Source organism: Perna viridis, chromosome 11, assembly GCF_037379345.1.
Source record: "Perna viridis isolate PV_CMFRI_1.1 ecotype Kerala chromosome 11, ASM3737934v1, whole genome shotgun sequence".
NCBI classification, from domain to species: domain Eukaryota; kingdom Metazoa; phylum Mollusca; class Bivalvia; order Mytilida; family Mytilidae; genus Perna; species Perna viridis.
Window position 1 is genome coordinate 28,055,027 of NC_142455.1, and position 20,278 is coordinate 28,075,304.

General features: G+C 31.4%; 1 protein-coding gene across 3 annotated transcripts in view; it reads left to right on the top strand.

Moving 5' to 3' along the window:
• Window positions 1–20,248, top strand: part of LOC148603594 (GATOR2 complex protein MIOS-A-like) — a 36,207-nt gene extending 15,959 nt beyond the window's left edge. For all 3 annotated transcript variants that reach the window (XM_088553508.1, XM_088553510.1, XM_088553509.1), the window contains 14 exons: window positions 1,296–1,420; window positions 1,853–1,975; window positions 3,342–3,417; window positions 4,080–4,260; window positions 4,997–5,068; window positions 7,462–7,571; window positions 9,029–9,198; window positions 10,928–10,993; window positions 13,121–13,193; window positions 14,246–14,390; window positions 15,402–15,443; window positions 16,722–16,887; window positions 18,295–18,400; window positions 20,048–20,248. In XM_088553508.1, the coding sequence (XP_088409634.1) occupies window positions 1,296–1,420; window positions 1,853–1,975; window positions 3,342–3,417; window positions 4,080–4,260; window positions 4,997–5,068; window positions 7,462–7,571; window positions 9,029–9,198; window positions 10,928–10,993; window positions 13,121–13,193; window positions 14,246–14,390; window positions 15,402–15,443; window positions 16,722–16,887; window positions 18,295–18,400; window positions 20,048–20,229 (1,637 nt within the window). In that variant the 3' untranslated portion in view covers window positions 20,230–20,248. The remainder of the gene's footprint in view (window positions 1–1,295; window positions 1,421–1,852; window positions 1,976–3,341; window positions 3,418–4,079; window positions 4,261–4,996; window positions 5,069–7,461; window positions 7,572–9,028; window positions 9,199–10,927; window positions 10,994–13,120; window positions 13,194–14,245; window positions 14,391–15,401; window positions 15,444–16,721; window positions 16,888–18,294; window positions 18,401–20,047) is intronic.
• The last annotated feature ends 30 nt before the right edge of the window (window positions 20,249–20,278 follow it).

Here is a 20,278-nt window from a genome sequence, read left to right on the forward strand (position 1 = left end):
GTTCATTCTGACCATTTATTATAGAGGTATTTACCTTAAAGTATTCTCAATAGATTGTATGAATTTCAACTGCAAATTGAGCTCTATGGAATATGAATCTCTCCATGCTGGTAGAACCTATGTTAAAAATAACAAATATTTAGGAGTTTGCAGATCATATTCTGAAAATACAGCCTAAAATAGGAATTGTCAAAAAGTAGCATGAAAAAGTCTGTTATTACAGTCATTTGTATATTCAAAGACCATTACATTTGAAAAATGAGGATTCATTCATCTTGGAATTTGGACTTTCTATTTCTGATTGGCTTATGATTAATTTGAATTACCACATTTAACCAATCAAATTAAAGTGTGACATCACACCAGAGAATACTATTGTTGTTTGCTGAGGAAGGCATTTCTTTGGGATTAATATCTTTATATGGGGATCAGGACTAAAGCCCCCCGGACAGAAGTTCCCAGACAAAAGTTCCCTCCCCATGAGAAATTATTTTATCATTTATGAATATTATATATCCATTAGTACTGAAAGTGTAAAATTTTTAATTTCTGAATTGTTCACATTTTATCTTTTTTCCTTTTTAGACAATATGTTATCAATAGAATGATAACAGTTTTCAAATATACACTCTTTAAAAAGGAAATATGTCTAAAAACAGTCATTTTGTTTTCTTTTTAAAAAGTGTATTACTTGCAGCTTTTCTCGTTTCATTGATGAAATATCAAATGATTCTGGTAATAATAAATACGATATCAAATATAAAATAAGTAGACTCTTAAAAGAAAATACACAGAAACTGAATCATTTTGATACAAACAAAAGCTTCCTAAATACAGAATTAAAAATTACACAAAAAAAGACAAACAAAAATAAAATGCAATACCAATATAAAAGGAACAACAAAAGAAAAAGAAAAAAAAATTACACCAGAAAAAACAACTAAACAAGCAAAAATAAATATATATTTTTACATTAACATTAAGCTTTTTATAAGATTGGGGGGCTTTTATCCTGTAGGCTTATGTCGTAGACCCTTCAAATGAGTGGTTTCAGGTTATACACAAAACAAGTCCATGAACTTTTTATTTTCAAATGGCTTATGATAACCAATCAAATAAAAGTATAACATTCACATCAAAAGAGAATACACATACTTAGGATTTGTTTGTTGAGGAAATCATTGTGTTGTAGCACATTCTATCAAAGTAATATCTTCAAATGAATGTCTTTTAGATTAAACACAAAACTTGCCCACATTTATTGTCTTATAGTTCATTATCCACTCTTTTTCCAGCCAATATAGAAGGTAATAACTTTGTGACAGCTTTCCACTGGCATCCAAAACAGGAAAACAGGTTACTGATGGCCTGTAGTAATGCTGCACTCAGAGATGTTAAAGTCCACGAAAGAATTCCTGCTGTATGTCATGTTATATACATTCATATATGTGTTTGACTAAAACAGAAGCTAGGATTTGCCATAATGAGAATAAATTAATTATTGTCACCTCATTGTGCCCGGATGTGCTATTATTAGTGTTTCATAAATTGTTTAATTTATAATTATTTTTTTTATCTGAATGTCTCCAAAAATTTGTTTTAGGTGAATCAATGGCATAAGTCTTCTTGCCAAATTTAGTTCAAACTTTCTTGGACAAAGCTAATTAATATTCTTCATAATAACTGTTTCTCCACTCTCTATGGTTAAATTAAGATTTTAATGTGCTCCCTAAAGCTCACATATTGAACACCTTCATTTTACCATCTCAGTTGTGTTTTTTATTTTACTTGTTTTTGTCTATACCTTTTTGTAATGAAGCACTGCACTGAGTCTACTCTTTCTCCATGACAGATTTGGTCACCAAGGTTCCATTTGACCTGGGGTAATGGGAAAACTTTGATAGATCAAGAACAAAAATATGTAGACATATCTGTTTTAATGAAGGAAAGGGCTTCCAAGGGGTATGGCTTACAGGTAAGGTTTACCATTAGCGTGCTTTAATATTGAAATAAATTACATGTATTTGGTTTTTTTTTATTTGTGTAAACTAAAGCTTGGGTAAAATTTCATTATGAATTTAGAAAATAATATGAAACTTCATTCATAGATGTTGATTGGGTTGCATTGTTGTATATTGCAATGCTCAAAAATATAATCTAGCTATATTGTTTTAGAACATACATGTAATAATGAAGAGTCAGGCAGGTCTTCCTAGTTAAAGAATAACAAAACCACACATAAGTTTTGCATTGTGCTGGGAGAAAAAAAATCTGTAGGATGCTAGGAATGACATGTTGATCTGAAAAGTGCAAATTTTGAATCATCTGTATCAAGGGTCCGGAAATTTTGACAGCCCATGCCAGACATTTTATCAAACTTCAGCAGAGTTTTTGTCAGTCTTTCGTATGCTCAGATCGAAAATAAACTTAAAAAAATGTTTGTATTTAGTTATTTTCAGATAAATATTGGAAAGTGTGTTATTTCATCACATACTCTGACTTTTACAAAATATCGGAGCGAATGAATGAGTTTGGTTTCGACAACACGTTGACGTTCTAACATGTAAACAAAACATTGTATCTCTCGGACTTTTTCATCACATAATAGCCGATAACTTCGTGATGAAAAAGTGATGAATAAAAAATGTTGATTATTTATAAAAGAAACTTGCGAACACATTTTGTATATTGATTTAAATGGTCTGTTGACTTCTGTGTTAAAATGATTCAATCGACGAATTAATAATTACAAACTACGACTGATTCATAGTTTAAGTTCCGTGTGCTTTCATTACCTCTGAAAGATCGGCAGGAAAATGGTGGACTTGTCAATCTTTTTTCTTAATTAATCAACTAATAAATGTATGAAGATTCTCCAAGTTACTTCAATTAATTCGTATACATAATGGGGCTCCACGTGTACCGTTAATTCAATTATGCGATCAACTAATCAGTTACAGGTAAATCACAGTGACAGGTGGTTGCACTTTGGCTTAAATTAACACATACCTGTCAATTAATTTCCAATAAACAATTAGGAGACTGGTAGACAGGATGTTTCTACACTAATGAAACCACGCAGACTGTAATTTATAAGGGTTGACAATTTTTTTATGTCCGATATTGGAAAATTGTCGTCGGTCATTTGCAAAATTTGTTGGTCAATGACCGGCATTTTTGACCGTTTCCGGATCCATGATCTGTATCAATGTTAATGGATATCTGTTTCTGTCTTACCACATTTTCTGAAATGTATCTATTTCACCCAGGCTACATTTTCTACTATGTATAGATCTGTTTCAGTCAGACCACATTTTTCGCAATGTATAGATCTATTTCAGTCAGACCATGTTTTCCACAATGTATCATTTGTCAAGGAAGACAGTCAGTTGTACGGAATGTGGAGATGGTTGTCTTGTATCCTTTGTCTATACAAGTATATAAAAGTAATTGACAAGGGGAATAACTATTTGATTTTACTTGCATCACAGACAGTTAATGCAGGTCTAGTAGCCTTTCAACTCCATCCGTCTGTCAGGCATAAAGGATACCTAAATTGCGTAAGGATGCAATATACAATTGCAATTAGGCACGCTGTTTCACTCACCATGTTGACCCAGTCTAATTTTGTAAAACTTGAAAATAAAAGTTGAAATTTGGTGGATATATTGATGAAAATGTAGTAAAGCATTTATACATAGACATATAAAATATATGTGATGGTAAACAAGTGTAATTTAAAAACAAACGACCATAAAACTATTGTAGTAATGACTTCAATCTTGTAGCAACATAATTCTGTTCCACAAGCCTATTTGTTAGGGCTCTTGAGCGATACAAAAAGTCTGCGTAGTATGAAAGTTTTTTAAATTAAAGATACCAAACTTGAAAACTTTATTGAAAAATAATTGATTTTGATAAAATTTTATATGAAGGTTCAGCATTATGTGTAGATGTACTTGAAGGAAGATGGTTGCTATGCTAAGGGTTTACATGTTAAATGTGTAAATGAGGTGGAAAGAATTTTTCATGAGCCTGCTCACAGTAATTCTACTCTATTCATACTTAACTTGTCCCAGTTTCACACATGATGGTTGAAGAACACGTGTCACAAGGCAACTCCTGTAAACACTATGGGGTATATGACCTTTTGAACTTTGATCATATGACCGCAAGTTCGATGAAATACCAGTCTTTCCAGTACACAGAGGTTGGAACAGGAACAAAGTATTTTATGAGGCAATACCACAGTGAGGAAAGGTAAGAATATTACTGTTTTTTGAACTGTAATTATTTTATGAGGCAATTCCACAATGAGGAAAGGTAAGGGTATTTGTCTTTGTTTAAACTGTAATTATTTTATGAGGCAATTCCACAGTGAGGAAAGGTAAGGGTATTACTCTTTGTTTAAACTGTAATTATTTTATGAGGCAATTCCACAGTGAGGAAAGGTTAGGGGGTTTTCAAATTTGAAAATAGCTGTTTTGCTTGAATGGAAGTACTGTTGCATTTATCTTCAACATGAATGTAACATGTACCCTATGCTCTCAAGGCTTTTTGTAAATTTGTAAATCAGAATGCAGTGTGCTTTTGAATTTTTTTTTGTTTGTTTTTTTTCTTTCTGTGTTTTAATTTTCTGTCCTTTGCCAACTAAGGATTTTTTTTACAGAACTTTGTTGGTATGACATATCTTAAACAAGCATTTTATTTTCATCCAGAGTAACATATGAATCCTGATATCATTGTTCACAGAAATTTTAAAAGTTAAAGGGAATAATTGAGGGTATAAAGTTTTGCTATATTTTAGTGGGATATGTGACTTAAGGTCATTAAAATAACATAATAATTGGAAATAGGAATAAAACTATTTAATGTTTTTTTTTTAATTATGATGGTTATTCTGAACAAAAAAAATTAATACTCACTTAGGTATAAATCTATGTGACAGTTCTGGTATATTTTTTTTTTCAAATTTTGTACCTTTTATACATTTCAGAGATAAAGTTCTACAACTTTGTGGCTGGGGAAACAGTGATAATACAGATGGACTTAATGATTTCCTTAAAGAGTAAGTCTTTATTATACCCCATGCAATGAAGTTGCGAGGAATATAATGTTTTTGACCCTCTGTCAGACCATCTTCAGTTTCCCTGGCTTTTTTCTCTAAACTGAACGCTTGCAGATATTGACATGATTTTTGGTGTATAACTTCGTCATGATAAGTTACAGATCGAGTTTAACTTTCATTTCACTCTGATGATATTAAACGAAATTACGGGCCTTGAACTTTGCAAAATTCACAGAAATAACAGTTTTCCAGACTTTTTTTTTTTAAACGCTTGCAGATGTTGACATGATTTTTGGTACATAAGTTCACCATGATAAGTTACAGGTCAGGTGTACGTTTCGTTCAGCTTCGATGATTTTTATCAAAATTACGGGCCTTGAATTTAGCAAAATACACAGAAAAATACATTTTCTGGACCTTTTTTCTAAACGCTTGCAGATATTGACATGATTTTTTGTTATATAATTTCAACATGATAAGTTACAGGTCAAGTGTACATTTCGTTCAGCTCTGATGATTTTTACCAAATTACAGGTCTTGAACTTTGCAAAATTCACAGAAATAACAGTTTTCCAGACTTTTTTATAAACGTTTGCAGATATTGACATGATTTTTAGTATAGAAATTCACCTTGATAAGTTACAGGACAAGTGTTCTGATGATTTTTACAAAAATTACCGGCCTTTAACTTACCTAAATTCACAGAAATAACTGTTTTTATGACCTTTTTTTCTAAACACTTGCAGATTATGACATGATTTTTGGTATATAAATTCACAATGATAAGTTACAGGTCAAGTTTACATTTTGTTCCACTACGATGATATTTACTTTGAATTAACTAAAACTCAAAGAAATCACAGTCTGGAGTTTGAAACTACCATTCTGAGTAACATAATTTAGTTAGAAGATAAAGGTCTAAAGACTAAAAAACACTCTTATTCCTTTTTTCATCAGGGTCCTTCTACATGTATTTCTCTTACGAACAAATTTACTTGAGTATCCAACATGAGGACGAGTTGGATATGTGAGTGCGCTCACTAAGGTTCTTTAATTATCCCTTCACCGACAAATATTATGAGGCTACCACCAATGCTATCATCCTTCCACCTGTCTGTTCAATCAACAGCCTTGTAATGGGGGGATCTAATGTCTTCTATGGCTTGTTTAAATTTCTTGAAATTTACTGTGTTTTTAATGAAGATATTGTAGCTTCAGTAACATAACTTTTGATCACTAAGATGCTTTGACTTTGATATCAGAATGTCACAAAATTTTGCTGATTTTTACAGAGTTATTTCCCTTTGTTTTTATGTAACCCCTTAACAATCTATAATCAACATTTTCAATGGATTATAATTTCATTTGATTGTTTATTTCTCATCTCGGCAAGATAGGTTATTTTCCACAAACTAACTTAGTACTGTGACGTCATTAAAGTTGATCGGTCTGCACTCCACAATTCAAATAATTCCAAACTAAATAAGGCTTTGATGAAGGAACAAATCTTAATTTTTACTTGAATTGATTAGAAATTAAATTAGAAGGATTTATTTTAACATAAGACCAAGTTATGCTGGCATAATAAACTTTTAGGCAGTTTACGCTTGTTCATAAACCATTTCGTGTTTCAAGAAGTGTAAACTGCCCCAAAGTTGCTTTTTTCATGTAACCTGGTCAAAAATTAAAAACAGTCCTTAAATCTCAAACTTTGCACATATTTCATTAAGGAATGTTTCTGACTTTGTATGAAATACAAACTTTGTATAATCTGTTTTTTTTTGTTTTTTGTTTTTTTTTGGCTATTTACACATATAAACAGTGAAGATGTTGCTTATATTGAGTGTAAACTGGCCCAAACCAGGTGACCGAGCATAACCTGTTTTAACATTGGAAGCATTCCTAATTTCTAATTGATTTCAGTCCAAATATCAAGAAAAGTTTTGTTATCAAAATATTATTCAAAGAGTCAAATTTGAAGATTGCAAGGAGATGCCACAAGTCATGTTACCCTTGCTTGAAATTATTCTCAAGCTAACCAATATTTAATTTTTTAGAGTGAAATTTAACACAAGGCACTGTTACTACCATTAATTATATTTCTATGAAAATTTAACCACTATTATATGACAATCCACATGTTATTTTCTGTTTACTGAGGCATTTTAAACAAAATATCAAAAATAAAAATATGTAGGGTCTCCAACCATGTATCACATTTTGCATGATTCTTAGCTAGAGTGCTACTTAATATTTTAATTGCTATTTAAAGTCAATATGTAGTTGAAAGATCAATAAATATCTATCAATATGTATTAATGATTTCCACTAAAATAAGCTTGTAGAGTACAGGTAGAAACAGGTCTCATCAAAATCATACATGGCTATTTCAGCTTACTGAAAAGTGGACAGACTTCAAAAGCTGCTGCCATTGCCTTGTTTAACCTAAAGTTTGGGCAAACTATAGAAATACTTAGTGGCAAGAATATACAGCAATCTGAAGGTAAGGCAACATTCAAGTTTATGATACTGGCAATGACCGATCATTAACCATGTTATTAAACAAATAAAAATTGTAAGAGATGTTGCTTTTCTTCCTGACACACAGACAGTTTGACTTTGAGTCAGAATGGGTTGAAAGGAATAACATATAAACATGATTATTTTTATTTAAATGTTTGAATTTCATTATAGAGCGTCTGTCTAATAATAAAGAAGGTGTGTATCATTGTCATTTTTTTTAAATTCTGAAATGCATTTAATATCAGCATGATCAAATGACCAATGTGTAACACTTTTTTAAAGGATGACTTAGTGGAACATAGACAAAAATATAGTATAATATAGCTGTCTGGACACAAATAATAAAAAAAAAAAACAAGTCTGATTTTCTGAAACGAAGACAAATATCCATCGGAACCATAGTGGCTCGGAAGGATCTTAATTTTTGTTGAAGCTGTTGAACTAAAAGAAAAAATCTTGCAAAAAATGGTATTGAGACTGTTGTTCTTAGTGCTGAACTTTTATTTTCAAAAATTGATGCCACCATACAGAGGTTCTAGAAATATCCATAAACCATCCTGGCCCAAAAAACGGAACTCAATATTAGTTTCTTTGTTTTTTGATAATATCCATAAAAAGCAATGAGAGAGGAAAGCATTTTTAGCTCAACTGGCTATAGTCATCGCTTGTCTTCCACAGTTGTCTATTAAATATTTTTTTAATTTTCTCATCAGAAACTACTGTGTAGAATTCAATGAAAGTTGATATGATTGTTCCATTGGGTATCCTGAATTACTAAAAATAGAACATAGGGGTCAGACAGCAGTTTTTTGCATATATATCTAAAAAATTGAAAGGTTCAGCAAAATTTTGACATAGGTAAAAGTATTTAACATGAGAAGATCTGTCTGTTGTAAAATTTTCATGAAAATCTATTGACCCATGTAGGAGTTATTGCCCTTTTTGAATGTTTTTTTGTTGCTATTTTTGCTATTTATCACATTTTAAAATATCTTCTGAAAAACTACTGGACAGAGTTCAGTGAAAGTTGATATGATTGTTCTTAGGATGTCCTGCAAGAAATGGCTTGAGATTTTTTATCCATGAAAAAACATGGCTGTTTTTACATGTAGTTTTCCAACCAGGTGAGTGATTTAGGCTTTTTAGAGCTTCCAGTTTATTTACCTTTTTAATGCCCCAAAAAGTGAAAGGGTTCATAGCTAGTTCATATCAGAAAAAAATTGATAAAAATGGGTGACTAGGCATCTTCAAAAGGAAATGCACAAGAACCAAGAAGTATTTTGTTTAGCCTTATTGTATTACTGGAAAATTATAAACCTTACTAGTACTAGCCTTTAATGAGATTCAATTCTTTTTGAACTCCAGCTTATTTTTTCAATAAGAGGTTTTTTTTATAGAGTCTTTTTTTTTAAAGACAATTTTTTAAATTTGTTTCAGATAACTCAATGTTGAATGCTGTTGCAATGGCAATATCTGGATACTCAGAAGAGAAGCAGACGTTATGGAGAAAGACATGTTCTGTATTACTACACAAATTGACAGATCCTTACCTTCAATCAATCTTTGCCTTCCTTTCATGTGAGAAGGATGATTATCAAGAAATCTTGGTATGAATTCCAATCCAATGAACCAAGGGGTGGGGACTGATCCATAAATTTATAAAAGGAGGTTCAGGTTATCACATGCTCATTTTCCTCCAATTTTGCACAATATCCACAAATTTTAAAACAAAAGAGGGAGAGGGCCTAACCTCATAAGCTCCCATTTTGATTAGTTGTTATTTGCTTAAATAATTGTCAAAAGTGGTAAGTTTTCCTATTGTAAAATACAATTTTGTGGTAGCATTACTGTTACATTGTAGCAATTTTGTCACATCACTTTTTAGTAACCATAAAAACATTTTGGGTTGTCTTTTTATTTCTGGCTACAAAAATCTTCAACGTTTTACATCCAATATTTATTATCAGAGGTAGACGTAGAAAACATTAGCAGTGTTAAGATCTATACTGCTACCACACTATTAAAAGATGAGATTGTAGAAAACCATTAATCTGTGCTATCCTCTTTTGGTCTCTCTACCAAGGACGATGATTGTGATTTACCGTCTATGTACTTAATTCCTCAACTCCACAAGAATCTGTACAAAGAAAGTTACATAGCTGGATCTGCAAAATGTACCACCAAACCTCTTTCAGAACTTTAAACTTATATACTCACAGCTATCAAAGAGGGTTTGCAGTCCTACCACATTTATTTTAATTTAATCACAATTTTTTTTTCTGCTACAATGTATCATAAGAATCAAAACATACTAGCAAGTAAGAATATGGCATTAAGCTTTAGAAAGTTATAAATTAATTTGAGATAAATACTGTAATACGATTGGTTAAAATAATTTTGTTATATCTCATTGGATAAAAAAATATTGACACGCCCCTATTCAGTTAAATTCAGAGCTACTTTTCTCATGTTTAAAGATAAAAATATGTTTTAAAATTAATTTATAAGAATTGGCTATGATAAAAATTTTGTCTATTGAAAAATTTTCCATGTGCATATTTTGTTTATTGCATTTCGTGCAATAAACAGTATGCATTTGGAAAATTTATGTTATTTTTCAATAGACAAAATTTTTATTATTGCCAATTCTTAAAAATCTGCAAACACACTAAATTGAAGTTGCTGTTTTGTAGCTAGGTTGTTTATACATGTAATAGACAGGGTGACTATACTTTGTGAAAAGACAAACCATTTTCATGTACCGATATGTTGAATACAACTACTTAAATTTAACACTTACACAGTCTTATTTTGTTATACTATATAGCAGAAAATGTTTGCTACCGGTATATTTGTGAGGTTAAGAAAATCGATAAAATAAAAGCTTGACTAATTTTACAGGGATGATTTTTTTTGCACTTTTTAGCGGAATTTCACTAATTGAAATCTGGATTTTACTGTTATAATTTTTTTTTTACTGTTTATTTATTTCTGATTTTACCAATTTTCGCTTTTTTTTTTGTATGATGACCTCGTAAAATCATGCCTTATTTTAGTCAAGATATTTTTTTTCATACCTTTTCCATTTTATTATATCTGAAGACGGGGAAAAAATAAAGATGCGAACATTTAATAACCCTATTCTTAGATTAATCCACAAAATTTGGTACCCACAAAAATAACCTGTTATACCGTAATTATGCAAGCACTTAATAAATTCTGTATACTTTAAACAATAAAATTTGTCTTTACATCTATAATTCTATTTAAGTTTTATGATGAAATAAGACTTTTTATACTTGTTAACTCTTTTAGATATTAATTATTTGATTTTAGGATATGACAGGTTTGAATCTATGTGATAGAGTGGCGTTTAGTGCAATATACTTACCAGATAATAAGGTAGGTCTCTTCCATTCTGTTTTCTTTAATACATTCTATACTTTTATATTTTAATACTAGCTCCATTAGATATATAAGGAGTGTTTTTTAGTCTTTAATTGGCTATACAAAATAAATTGGTTTGCAACAGTTCACACTTTTAAATAATAAAGAAGTGTATAAAAAGATATATTAAAAAACTTGAAAGTTTAATTTCTAGTAGATTTCAATACAATTATTGGGATAGCATTTGTATTCAAAACATAATTATTAACCCCCTATATATATACTGATAAGGGTGTCCATCCTACCTTCCATCACACAGAGTAATACCATCTTCTATCTGTGACTCCTACTACACCACTGAATGGAATTAAATTTAATGAAACTTTCATAGAATTTTTGTGCACTTCCTATGCAGATTTTGACCTGAATAAGTTTGGAAGTCAAAAAGTTGTTAGCAAATAGGGGAGTGGAGGGTATGAGCAGTTTTATATAACAACAAAAACTTTGTGATAACCTGTGTATTAGTTTGTTTTCTTTATAAAATCTTATAAGAAGTTTCTAAACCATAAAGGAAGGTTTTTAAAGATTTTGGGAATTAAAACAAGAATATCATGGATTTTAATTATATTATTCCAATAAAAGCATAATGAATATCTGTTGTATTGCTCAAACAAGGTTTTTTTCTGATTTCTTGACAATAGCTTGTTTATCTCTGGTCTGATTTTGACATTATTTATTAGATTCCTCATGAAAATCCTTGCCTGTATTTTTCAATCAGATTTCAGATATCTATTACAGTTTTCAAATTATAAAAATCATCTTGTATATTTTTGGTGCAATTTCAAATTTTTTTTAATAGATTTGTCATGAATTTTCAATCAGATTTCAGATATCTCTTACAGTTTTCAAGTTATAAGGGGCAGAAAGGGGCCATGCCCAAAAAAAATGACTTTTTAATTTTTTTTGGTTTGATTTTGAAATTTGTTTTTTTTTATTTCATATAAAAATCCAGCCTCAATACAATAGCTTTAAGAAGTATGCTTACCAAATTATTCGTATCGTTAAATGTTTTTGAGATAATGAGATACAAAGCAGTTTATGAATGCACCCTGAAGCAGACCTTTATGCATACCTGGTAAATTGAATTTCAAAATATTGTGCAATACTGTATTCAAACCAGTTGTTGTGTCCTTATGAAGTGTAAGTCTGTTTGTTTAGTGTGTCAAAAACTAATATTGGGTCCACACTTTCAGGTGAACAGAGTTCTACTGACTGTTTATCATATCATGCTACACTCAACTAAGCTTTTTATTCTAGTTTTGTTTGGGATTATTTTAATCACATACTTAGGCCTAATCATCATTATTGATGTTACAGTACCAAACCAGGTTATACAGAATAACCTGTTTTGCACAAAGAGATGCTTCCAATGAAAAAGCTGGTTACAAATCAAATTAAAACATGTTGTATATTACATGATATACCTGGTATATGGCCATTTTAGGAAGATGCCCATGGTTTTATGTGGATTTAAAAGTTCTTTGTTTCATATTGGAAAAGTATGGGAAAATCGAAATCATATTTTTTTTTATTTTCATTTGTAAAGAATCAACCTTAAAGATAAAAAAAATTTAAAAAGATATTTACCCTAAAACTAAAAATTTAGTTATTCATAATAGAAGATCAAGTCCTCAAATGGGTTATCTGTTTGAACTAAATCTATGACCTTTGAATCAGCAAGAGTCTTATTTAAATCTGATATGAAAAAAATAAAGAAATCTTCAGCACTTATATTATCAAAATACATGTATGAAACAAATCATTAAATTGAATTATATAGCTGTAATATACAATGTAATTACAATAGTTGTAACAACTATCGGAGTATTACATGTAAATTTATGCTTTGTTACATACATGTACATGTATTTTGATACAACTATCGGAGTATTACATGTAAGTTTATGATTTGTTTCATACATGTATTCCGATAATTTGAAAAATAAACAAAACAGTCTTCTCTTGGTTATGAATTTTACCTCTTACAGGTACATGTACCAGGTAATGCCTGCCTCATATTAACTATATGTATAAATATTTCACTTACAAGATGTATACAATTATTTATTTTAATATTTTTAGTTGAAGGATTTTATTGATAGCCTGATCAGAGATGTAAAAAATAATGGTGATCTTGATGGATTACTTTTAACAGGTAAAGTTGTAAGTTTAGACATAAACCAAAGTGGTGAGTCTGGTGTTAATCCACAGGATCATTGACAAGACTGGTGACATACTAACTATAATTATTGCTTCAATTAATCAGTCTCACCTAAAGTGTAAGTATTTGTAAGCATCAGGCAAAATGGAAAAAGAAACATGCATACCAAAAAACCCACTGAGCTGACAATGAAATTTCTTTCAAGGATGATTTATCTATTTAAAAAAAACAACTACCGGTATTTGATTTCTACATGATTGGATTTGTTCAGAAATTTTCAATGGAATGTTAGAAAAATAAGGTTTTTGACAGAGTTATCTGCCCTTGAAATGTTCATTTTCAGTGCATTTCAGTGAAATTACATCTCAATTTACCAAACTGATATGGAAAATATTGCCTTATTTCTTTGATTCTGGTGCAAATAGTCAAATTAAACATTTGAAATGGTGGGTATTTTTCATACTGCGTTTCATTCACTACCTGATTCTTACATGGACTGACACTTTAAAAAGTCTTACATTGAATGATCCAGAGGTACATAGATAAGATTGTTGACATTGTACAAATAATAGCAATGACATCAATGAATTAATCAGTCTTTTTACTTTCACCAGATGGAATTGCTTCATACAGACAGTAATTATGGCTTCAAGTTTCATCTTTTGACATGACTTTCACCAGATAGTATATACCCGGTACCAGTAGTTGCTCCCAAGAAGTTTCATCTTTTGACATGACTTTCACCAGATAGTATATACCCGGTACCGGTAGTTTCTCCCAAGAAGTTTCATCTTTTGACATGACTTTCACCAGATAGTATATACCCGGTACCGGTAGTTGCTCCCAAGAAGTTTCATCTTTTGACATGACTTTCACCAGATAGTATATACCCAGTACCGGTAGTTGCTCCCAAGAAATTTCATCTTTTGACATGACTTTCACCAGATAGTATGTACTCGGTACCGGTAGTTGCTTCAAAGACATCTAGACAAGATAAGTGATATACATACAATATCTCCAATCAACCAATCTCATCTTTTTTTCAGGTCTGACACCAGATGGTATAGAACTGCTTCAGAGACACTTAGACAAGACAGGTGACATACAAACAGTTGCTTTAGCCTCTATATATAGTTTACCATGTGACATCAGCCAAGAAGATAAGGGAAAAGTTGATGCATGGATAAACTGGTTAGTTTGGTAGCAAAATTGATATGTATTGTTTCAGAAAGAACCACAATACAATGATGCCTACTGTGAAAGTACTTTAATTCATGGATACCAATTTTCATGGGTGAGGGAAGAAACACAAGTTAGTGGATTATTGAATTTGTGGTTTTGAAGTTTTCAGTTTACACGTCAATGGAAATATCCATTTTGTTGGAACCAAATTTCATGGTTTAGCCTACTTAAGAAAACCACAAAAATTGGTACCCCATGAACAATAGTACCTTAACAGTATCTAAACCAAACCCTAAATAATCCAAATATTTGTCAGACACTACTTAAAGCCCCTTTATATTGATTTAAATGTATTGCCCCTGGTACCGCAGGTACTGCTGGAGCAGTACCAATCATTTTTATTGGTACGTTTTGCAGTACCTAAAACTCTTGTAAAAAAAAAAAAAAAAATGGGTATTTTTCTAGGTTACTAATCAAAACATGTTCAAACATATTTGTTTGTTAACCCTGCAGTACCAATCGATGATATGCCTCTGTTATTAAAAATAGTTTCCCCTGCATCAATACTCACGTCAGACCTGTATAAAACTAGTGTAAAATTTTATCATTGAAAATTTATAAATTACCAATAGGATAATTAATTGGAAAGTGTGAATAACCAAAATATTATCACAAGTGCCAAAGAACACCTAGATTTAACGAGTGTGCAGAACTTTTTCCGCACACGAGTTGAATCTTAGTGCATTCTTGGCACAAGTGATCATATTTTGATTATTTACGATACCTGGTTGATTATCCTATTTATTATATTGATTTTTTACATAATTTATCAATATTTTTAAAAAGAATTTTAAATTCTGTGATTGTCAGATTGATCAAAGTTGTCACAATTTGGTGAGCAAAAGTCCTTGAGTGAAATACTGAATTTATTTCACATTGTGAATTATCGAAATTTATTACACTGGGAACATTCGGTAAATCAAGTCTATCTATGTAATAAATTGTTTTTCCTGTTGACAGTTACAGAGATTTACTAGACAGATGGCAGTTATGGCACTATAGGTAAGTATTGTTAGAACTGTTTTTACAGGTAAGTTTTATTGAGAGGCATGTTACAGCTAGTAAAATAGTTAACTTCAGATTTGGTTTTCCTTGAATAAAATGACAATCACTTGATGAAATATCTGTCAAATTTAGATTGAAATACCTACGAATGACAGGAAGTTTAAATAATTATCCAGTGAATGACTTGAAACATTTTTATGCCCCCGCAACAAACTGTCAGGGGGCATATTAATTTACCCTTGTCCGTCCGTCCGGATTGCACATGATCATAGCTTGTCCAGCTATCTCCTCGTACAGTTTTTGAACTACATCTAAAATATTTTACAGGATATTTCTACACATGATGAAGGTGTGCAGGGCCAAAGGATCTTGATTTTCATGAAATATTATGGAACTGGGTGATACTTAGATTTTGTTATTTTTGTCAGAAATATATCCCAAGCAACAAAGTTAGGGATTTGTAATGGGGGGTATTAACATTTTTTATGTGTCCATTAATACGTCCATCAGTCCCCTTTTTCTCATCACAACCAGTCTGACACTACCAAACAGAATTTCATGACACTATGTGGCCAGGATACAATATGTAGGATATTTAGGAATTTCTGATCCCCAAATTTATCCCCAGACCATGAGTAACACAAGTCTTGGAAGGATTTCTGAATCTGCAAACCATGTCTTCATACAAAAAAAAAATGTTCCTAATTTGGCAAATCTAGGGAGCGGGGGCTTCATTAGTGTCTTACAGACACATTTGATTTCTTAATAAAATAAAAAATCACTAATAACAAATGAGGCAGGGGCTCCTGTGATAAACAGGTCTTCTAGTTTTCTATAATGGTCATTCAATCACCACAATATCATCTATGTACGTGTAATTGCAGTTTCATAGAAAAGATCCCAAGAGTCATGACTCAGCTAAAGATTTTCATATATGATAAAAATTTGAATTTAATTTGTATTTCATCTTTATACTATTTGGTGAATTATGTGTTAATAGATTTTCAAAAGAGCCTTGGCAGTTTTGTCTCATAGACTGATGGACACCTAGACTGATTGACAGCTAGACTGAAGGACAGCTAGACTGATTGACAGCTCAACTGATGGACCCCTAGACTGATTGACAGCTAGACTGAAGGACAGCTAGACTGATTGACAGCTAGACTGATTGCAAACAATAGTCACAGTCAGTTTTTCTCGAGAAAGATTTAAGTTTCTTAAAAATAACTAATCGCTCTTTGTTTTATATTTTATTTTTGTTTTCTTGTTTTTTAGGGCTAAGTTTGATATTATATGGCACAGAAATGATACAAAGACCCGTGTTCAGAACCAGGCATTTGTCAGCTGTAATTTTTGTGGCAAGAGTATTGCCTGTAACTTGCCTATTGCTGCCAAACCTCTCCACTTCCATCCCATTGCCACATTTTCCAATAGACCAAAGGTATGAACTTTATACAAGAGACATCAGGTTTAAGAGAAGCATTGATTGATTGATTGATTGATTTATTATTATTGTTTAATGCCACTTAAGCCACCATTCACATATCAAGAGATGATAAGAATTGTTGAAAACTTAACAAAAGACGCAACAAACTAAAAAAAACAAATACAAATACAAAACGCAAAGCATTCCTGAAACTTACTACATTTATCATACAATACATATTTACACTGCAGCCACTAAAATATTCTCTGATCCGGAGTTTCAGGAACCTCAAGATTGACGTGGTGCAGCTAGGTGATGCTACATAGATGTCTATGGTTAACATACGTAGAGTCCGAAAGCTATTTTAAAATCTGTAGCAAAACTCTTCTATTAAACGGTCTTATGAACAGTTAATCCAAAGCATTTAAAATATTAATTTCTGTATTCATAGATATGTACAATTGAAAAATTAGAATTTTTCCGTGTCGGCAGATGGACTTTGTAGAACCGAATGGCTTCTGGTCAATTTAAATTCCTTCATTGATCAATCAAATTAAAGTGTGACGTCATACCAAAATTGAGAATTGAAGAATGGACTGATGGCATAAGTTTCTTTTATTAATGAATGAAATATAATACATGTAATATACATTGTCTGTCTTTGATAGTTCAGGGCCCAGGTTCATGAAAAAAATCTTCAACTGAGATTTTCTTTAAATCCTCCTAACTCAAATCAAGGTGTTCTCCACTTGACCTCAGTTTGTAGTCCAGTAATGTGTTCTCTACCTTTTCCCTTGGCCTCAGTTTGTAGTCCAGTAATGTGTTCTCCACCTTTTCCCTTGGCCTCAGTTTGTAGTCCAGTAATGTGTTCTCCACCTTTTCACTTGGCCTGTTTGTAGTCCATTAAGGTGTTCTCCACTTGGCCTCAGTTTGTAGTCCAGTAATGTGTTCTCCACCTTTTCACTTGGCCTCAGTTTGTAGTCCAGTAATGTGTTCTCTACCTTTTCCCTTGGCCTCAGTTTGTTGTCCAGTAATGTGTTCTCTACCTTTTCACTTGGCCTGTTTGTAGTCCAGTAGGGTGTCCTCTACCTTTTCACACAGTTGCTCATCATTAACAGAAGACAACTATGGCATAAAATTACTATTGTACTAAAATTATTATATGCATATACATGTATTTATACACTGATGTCAGCCAACACCAAAATGTGAATTAAAATTTTTGTAAAATCACAAAATCCATGTCACTTTTGATTACAAAACTCAATAATGTAATGGTAAGTTTCAGTTGTTATGATAGCAACCTGTTTACATTTGTTTATGATGATAACAAAACAGTACTACTTTTCAGAAATCTCAGTATTTCTGTGAAAAAGACATCATATACAATTGCATGTAAGTGAAGCCTTTTTGATTTTGTAGGTGACATGCTGTCCAGGATGTAGGAAGCCATTACCAAGATGTTCACTCTGTCTTACAAACCTTGGTACACCATCAGGGACAAGGATATATCAGAAAGAAAAATCAGGTCTGTCAAAATAAAATAATTTCTTATTGTCCACTCTGACAAACCTAGGGACAGAGCTATACCAGAAAGAAAAGTCATGTAAGGCCAAATAAAACAGTTTCTTAGTTCTCATGAACATACCGCTTTTTATACAGCCACAAAAAAATTTCAGTGGTTTAATGGCATCATCCTGTCTGCGTCCCTTAACTTAAGTTTATTTACAATAACTTGGGCAAAACTTTTCCAGTCTTTTTGAAAGTTTAAAACATTGTTCGTAGGAACATGGCAGATGGCTTTTATAGTTTTTGCAGGTTTTTGCCCCACCCCTTTTGGAAATATGGGGAAAATAGGTGTTGTCATTATAATTGATAGAAAAAGCTTTTTGTTGATCTGATTTTTTTTTATTCAATTTTAATGTTTTAATTTAGAAATTCTGTTTTGTACATTATTTTACCAGATACGCTTATCTTTTAACTGTTTTGAAGCTAAAGGGGTACAAAATTCAGCCTCTCCTCAAAAAATCTACTTTTTTATTTTTAATCCAATTTCAGAATTATTTTGCATTTGATTCCTTATGAAAATGCCTGCATGCATTTTACTACATGTATTAGATTTCAGATATCTCTTACTGTTTTAGGGGCCACAATCCAAAAAAATGACATTTCATTTTTGGTTTGATTTCGTTAATTATCAATTTTTTTGCTATCCCAGTGTTGTGTCTATAATGAACTACAAGTCCATATGCTTAAGTTTGTCAAAATCAGATATTGTGTCCACACTCTCACAAACTGTTTAGGGTGAGACCACTGGTTGTATCATGCTGTGCTCTGCAAAGCTCTTTATTCTTGAAATATTTATACTGAAATGGACAAGAAACCAAAATTTGCATTATTTACAAATTTCAAAATAGCTAAAACACTGAGGCTTAATTCCTTATATTGCACATGGTAGAACCTCTCGGTGATGGATTTTGCTTCCTATTTCAATAGTTTTGGTTTTGAGTACTTCTTTGTATTCAATTGTTTTTGTATTTAAATAGCTCTTCCTATATATTTGATTCCATTGCTGCTGATGAGAGGTTACTACTTGAAACACATGTACATCATGTCAAAATTTGCAAAATATATGATTTGTATTTTTGTATTGTAAATAACGAAACAGTATTCCCCATATTTTTAGAAATTAAAAAAAAATACTGTGAAAGTACTATTGTTCATGGGGTAACAATTTTCATGGTTTTTCCTGGGTGAGCCAGACCACAAAATTTGGTTCCCAACGAAAAGCAGACTCCCATTGATGTGTGTACTGAAAACCTCAAAACCATGAATTCAAGAATCTGCAAACTTATGTATTTTCTTTAATCCAAAAAAAATTGGTATTCATAAATTAAGGTACTTTCACAGTATACATTTTACTTGGTTCTATAAAATGAACAGTTTAAAAGTCTCTTATTTCTGTTATTAAAAGTTGTTTATTCATTAGATATTTTTATTTAAAGAGGAAAAAAGAGTAGCAAAATAAGTGAAATGCTACCATTAGATATTTTTGAGAGTTATTTTGGCTATAAATAAGAGTTGCAAATGCTTAGTGTCTTAGTGCTTTATGTATTTCTGTCAATTTATATAGACTGATTTACATGTAGAAAGATACTGTACATGTATTTTTCAGATGTTAATAGCAAGTTATCTCCATTTGAAGACTGGTTTTCCTGGTGCCAGTCTTGTCGCCATGGTGGTCATGTTTCTCATCTGTTAGAATGGTTTAATGGACATTCGGAATGCCCTGTGACTGGGTGTAATTGTCATTGTGTTTCCAAAGATCATTTCGAGAAGTTGTCTGATTGCAAATAAATCCATTTTAATATTCTTAGATGTCTTTATTATTAAGTTCCATTAAAAG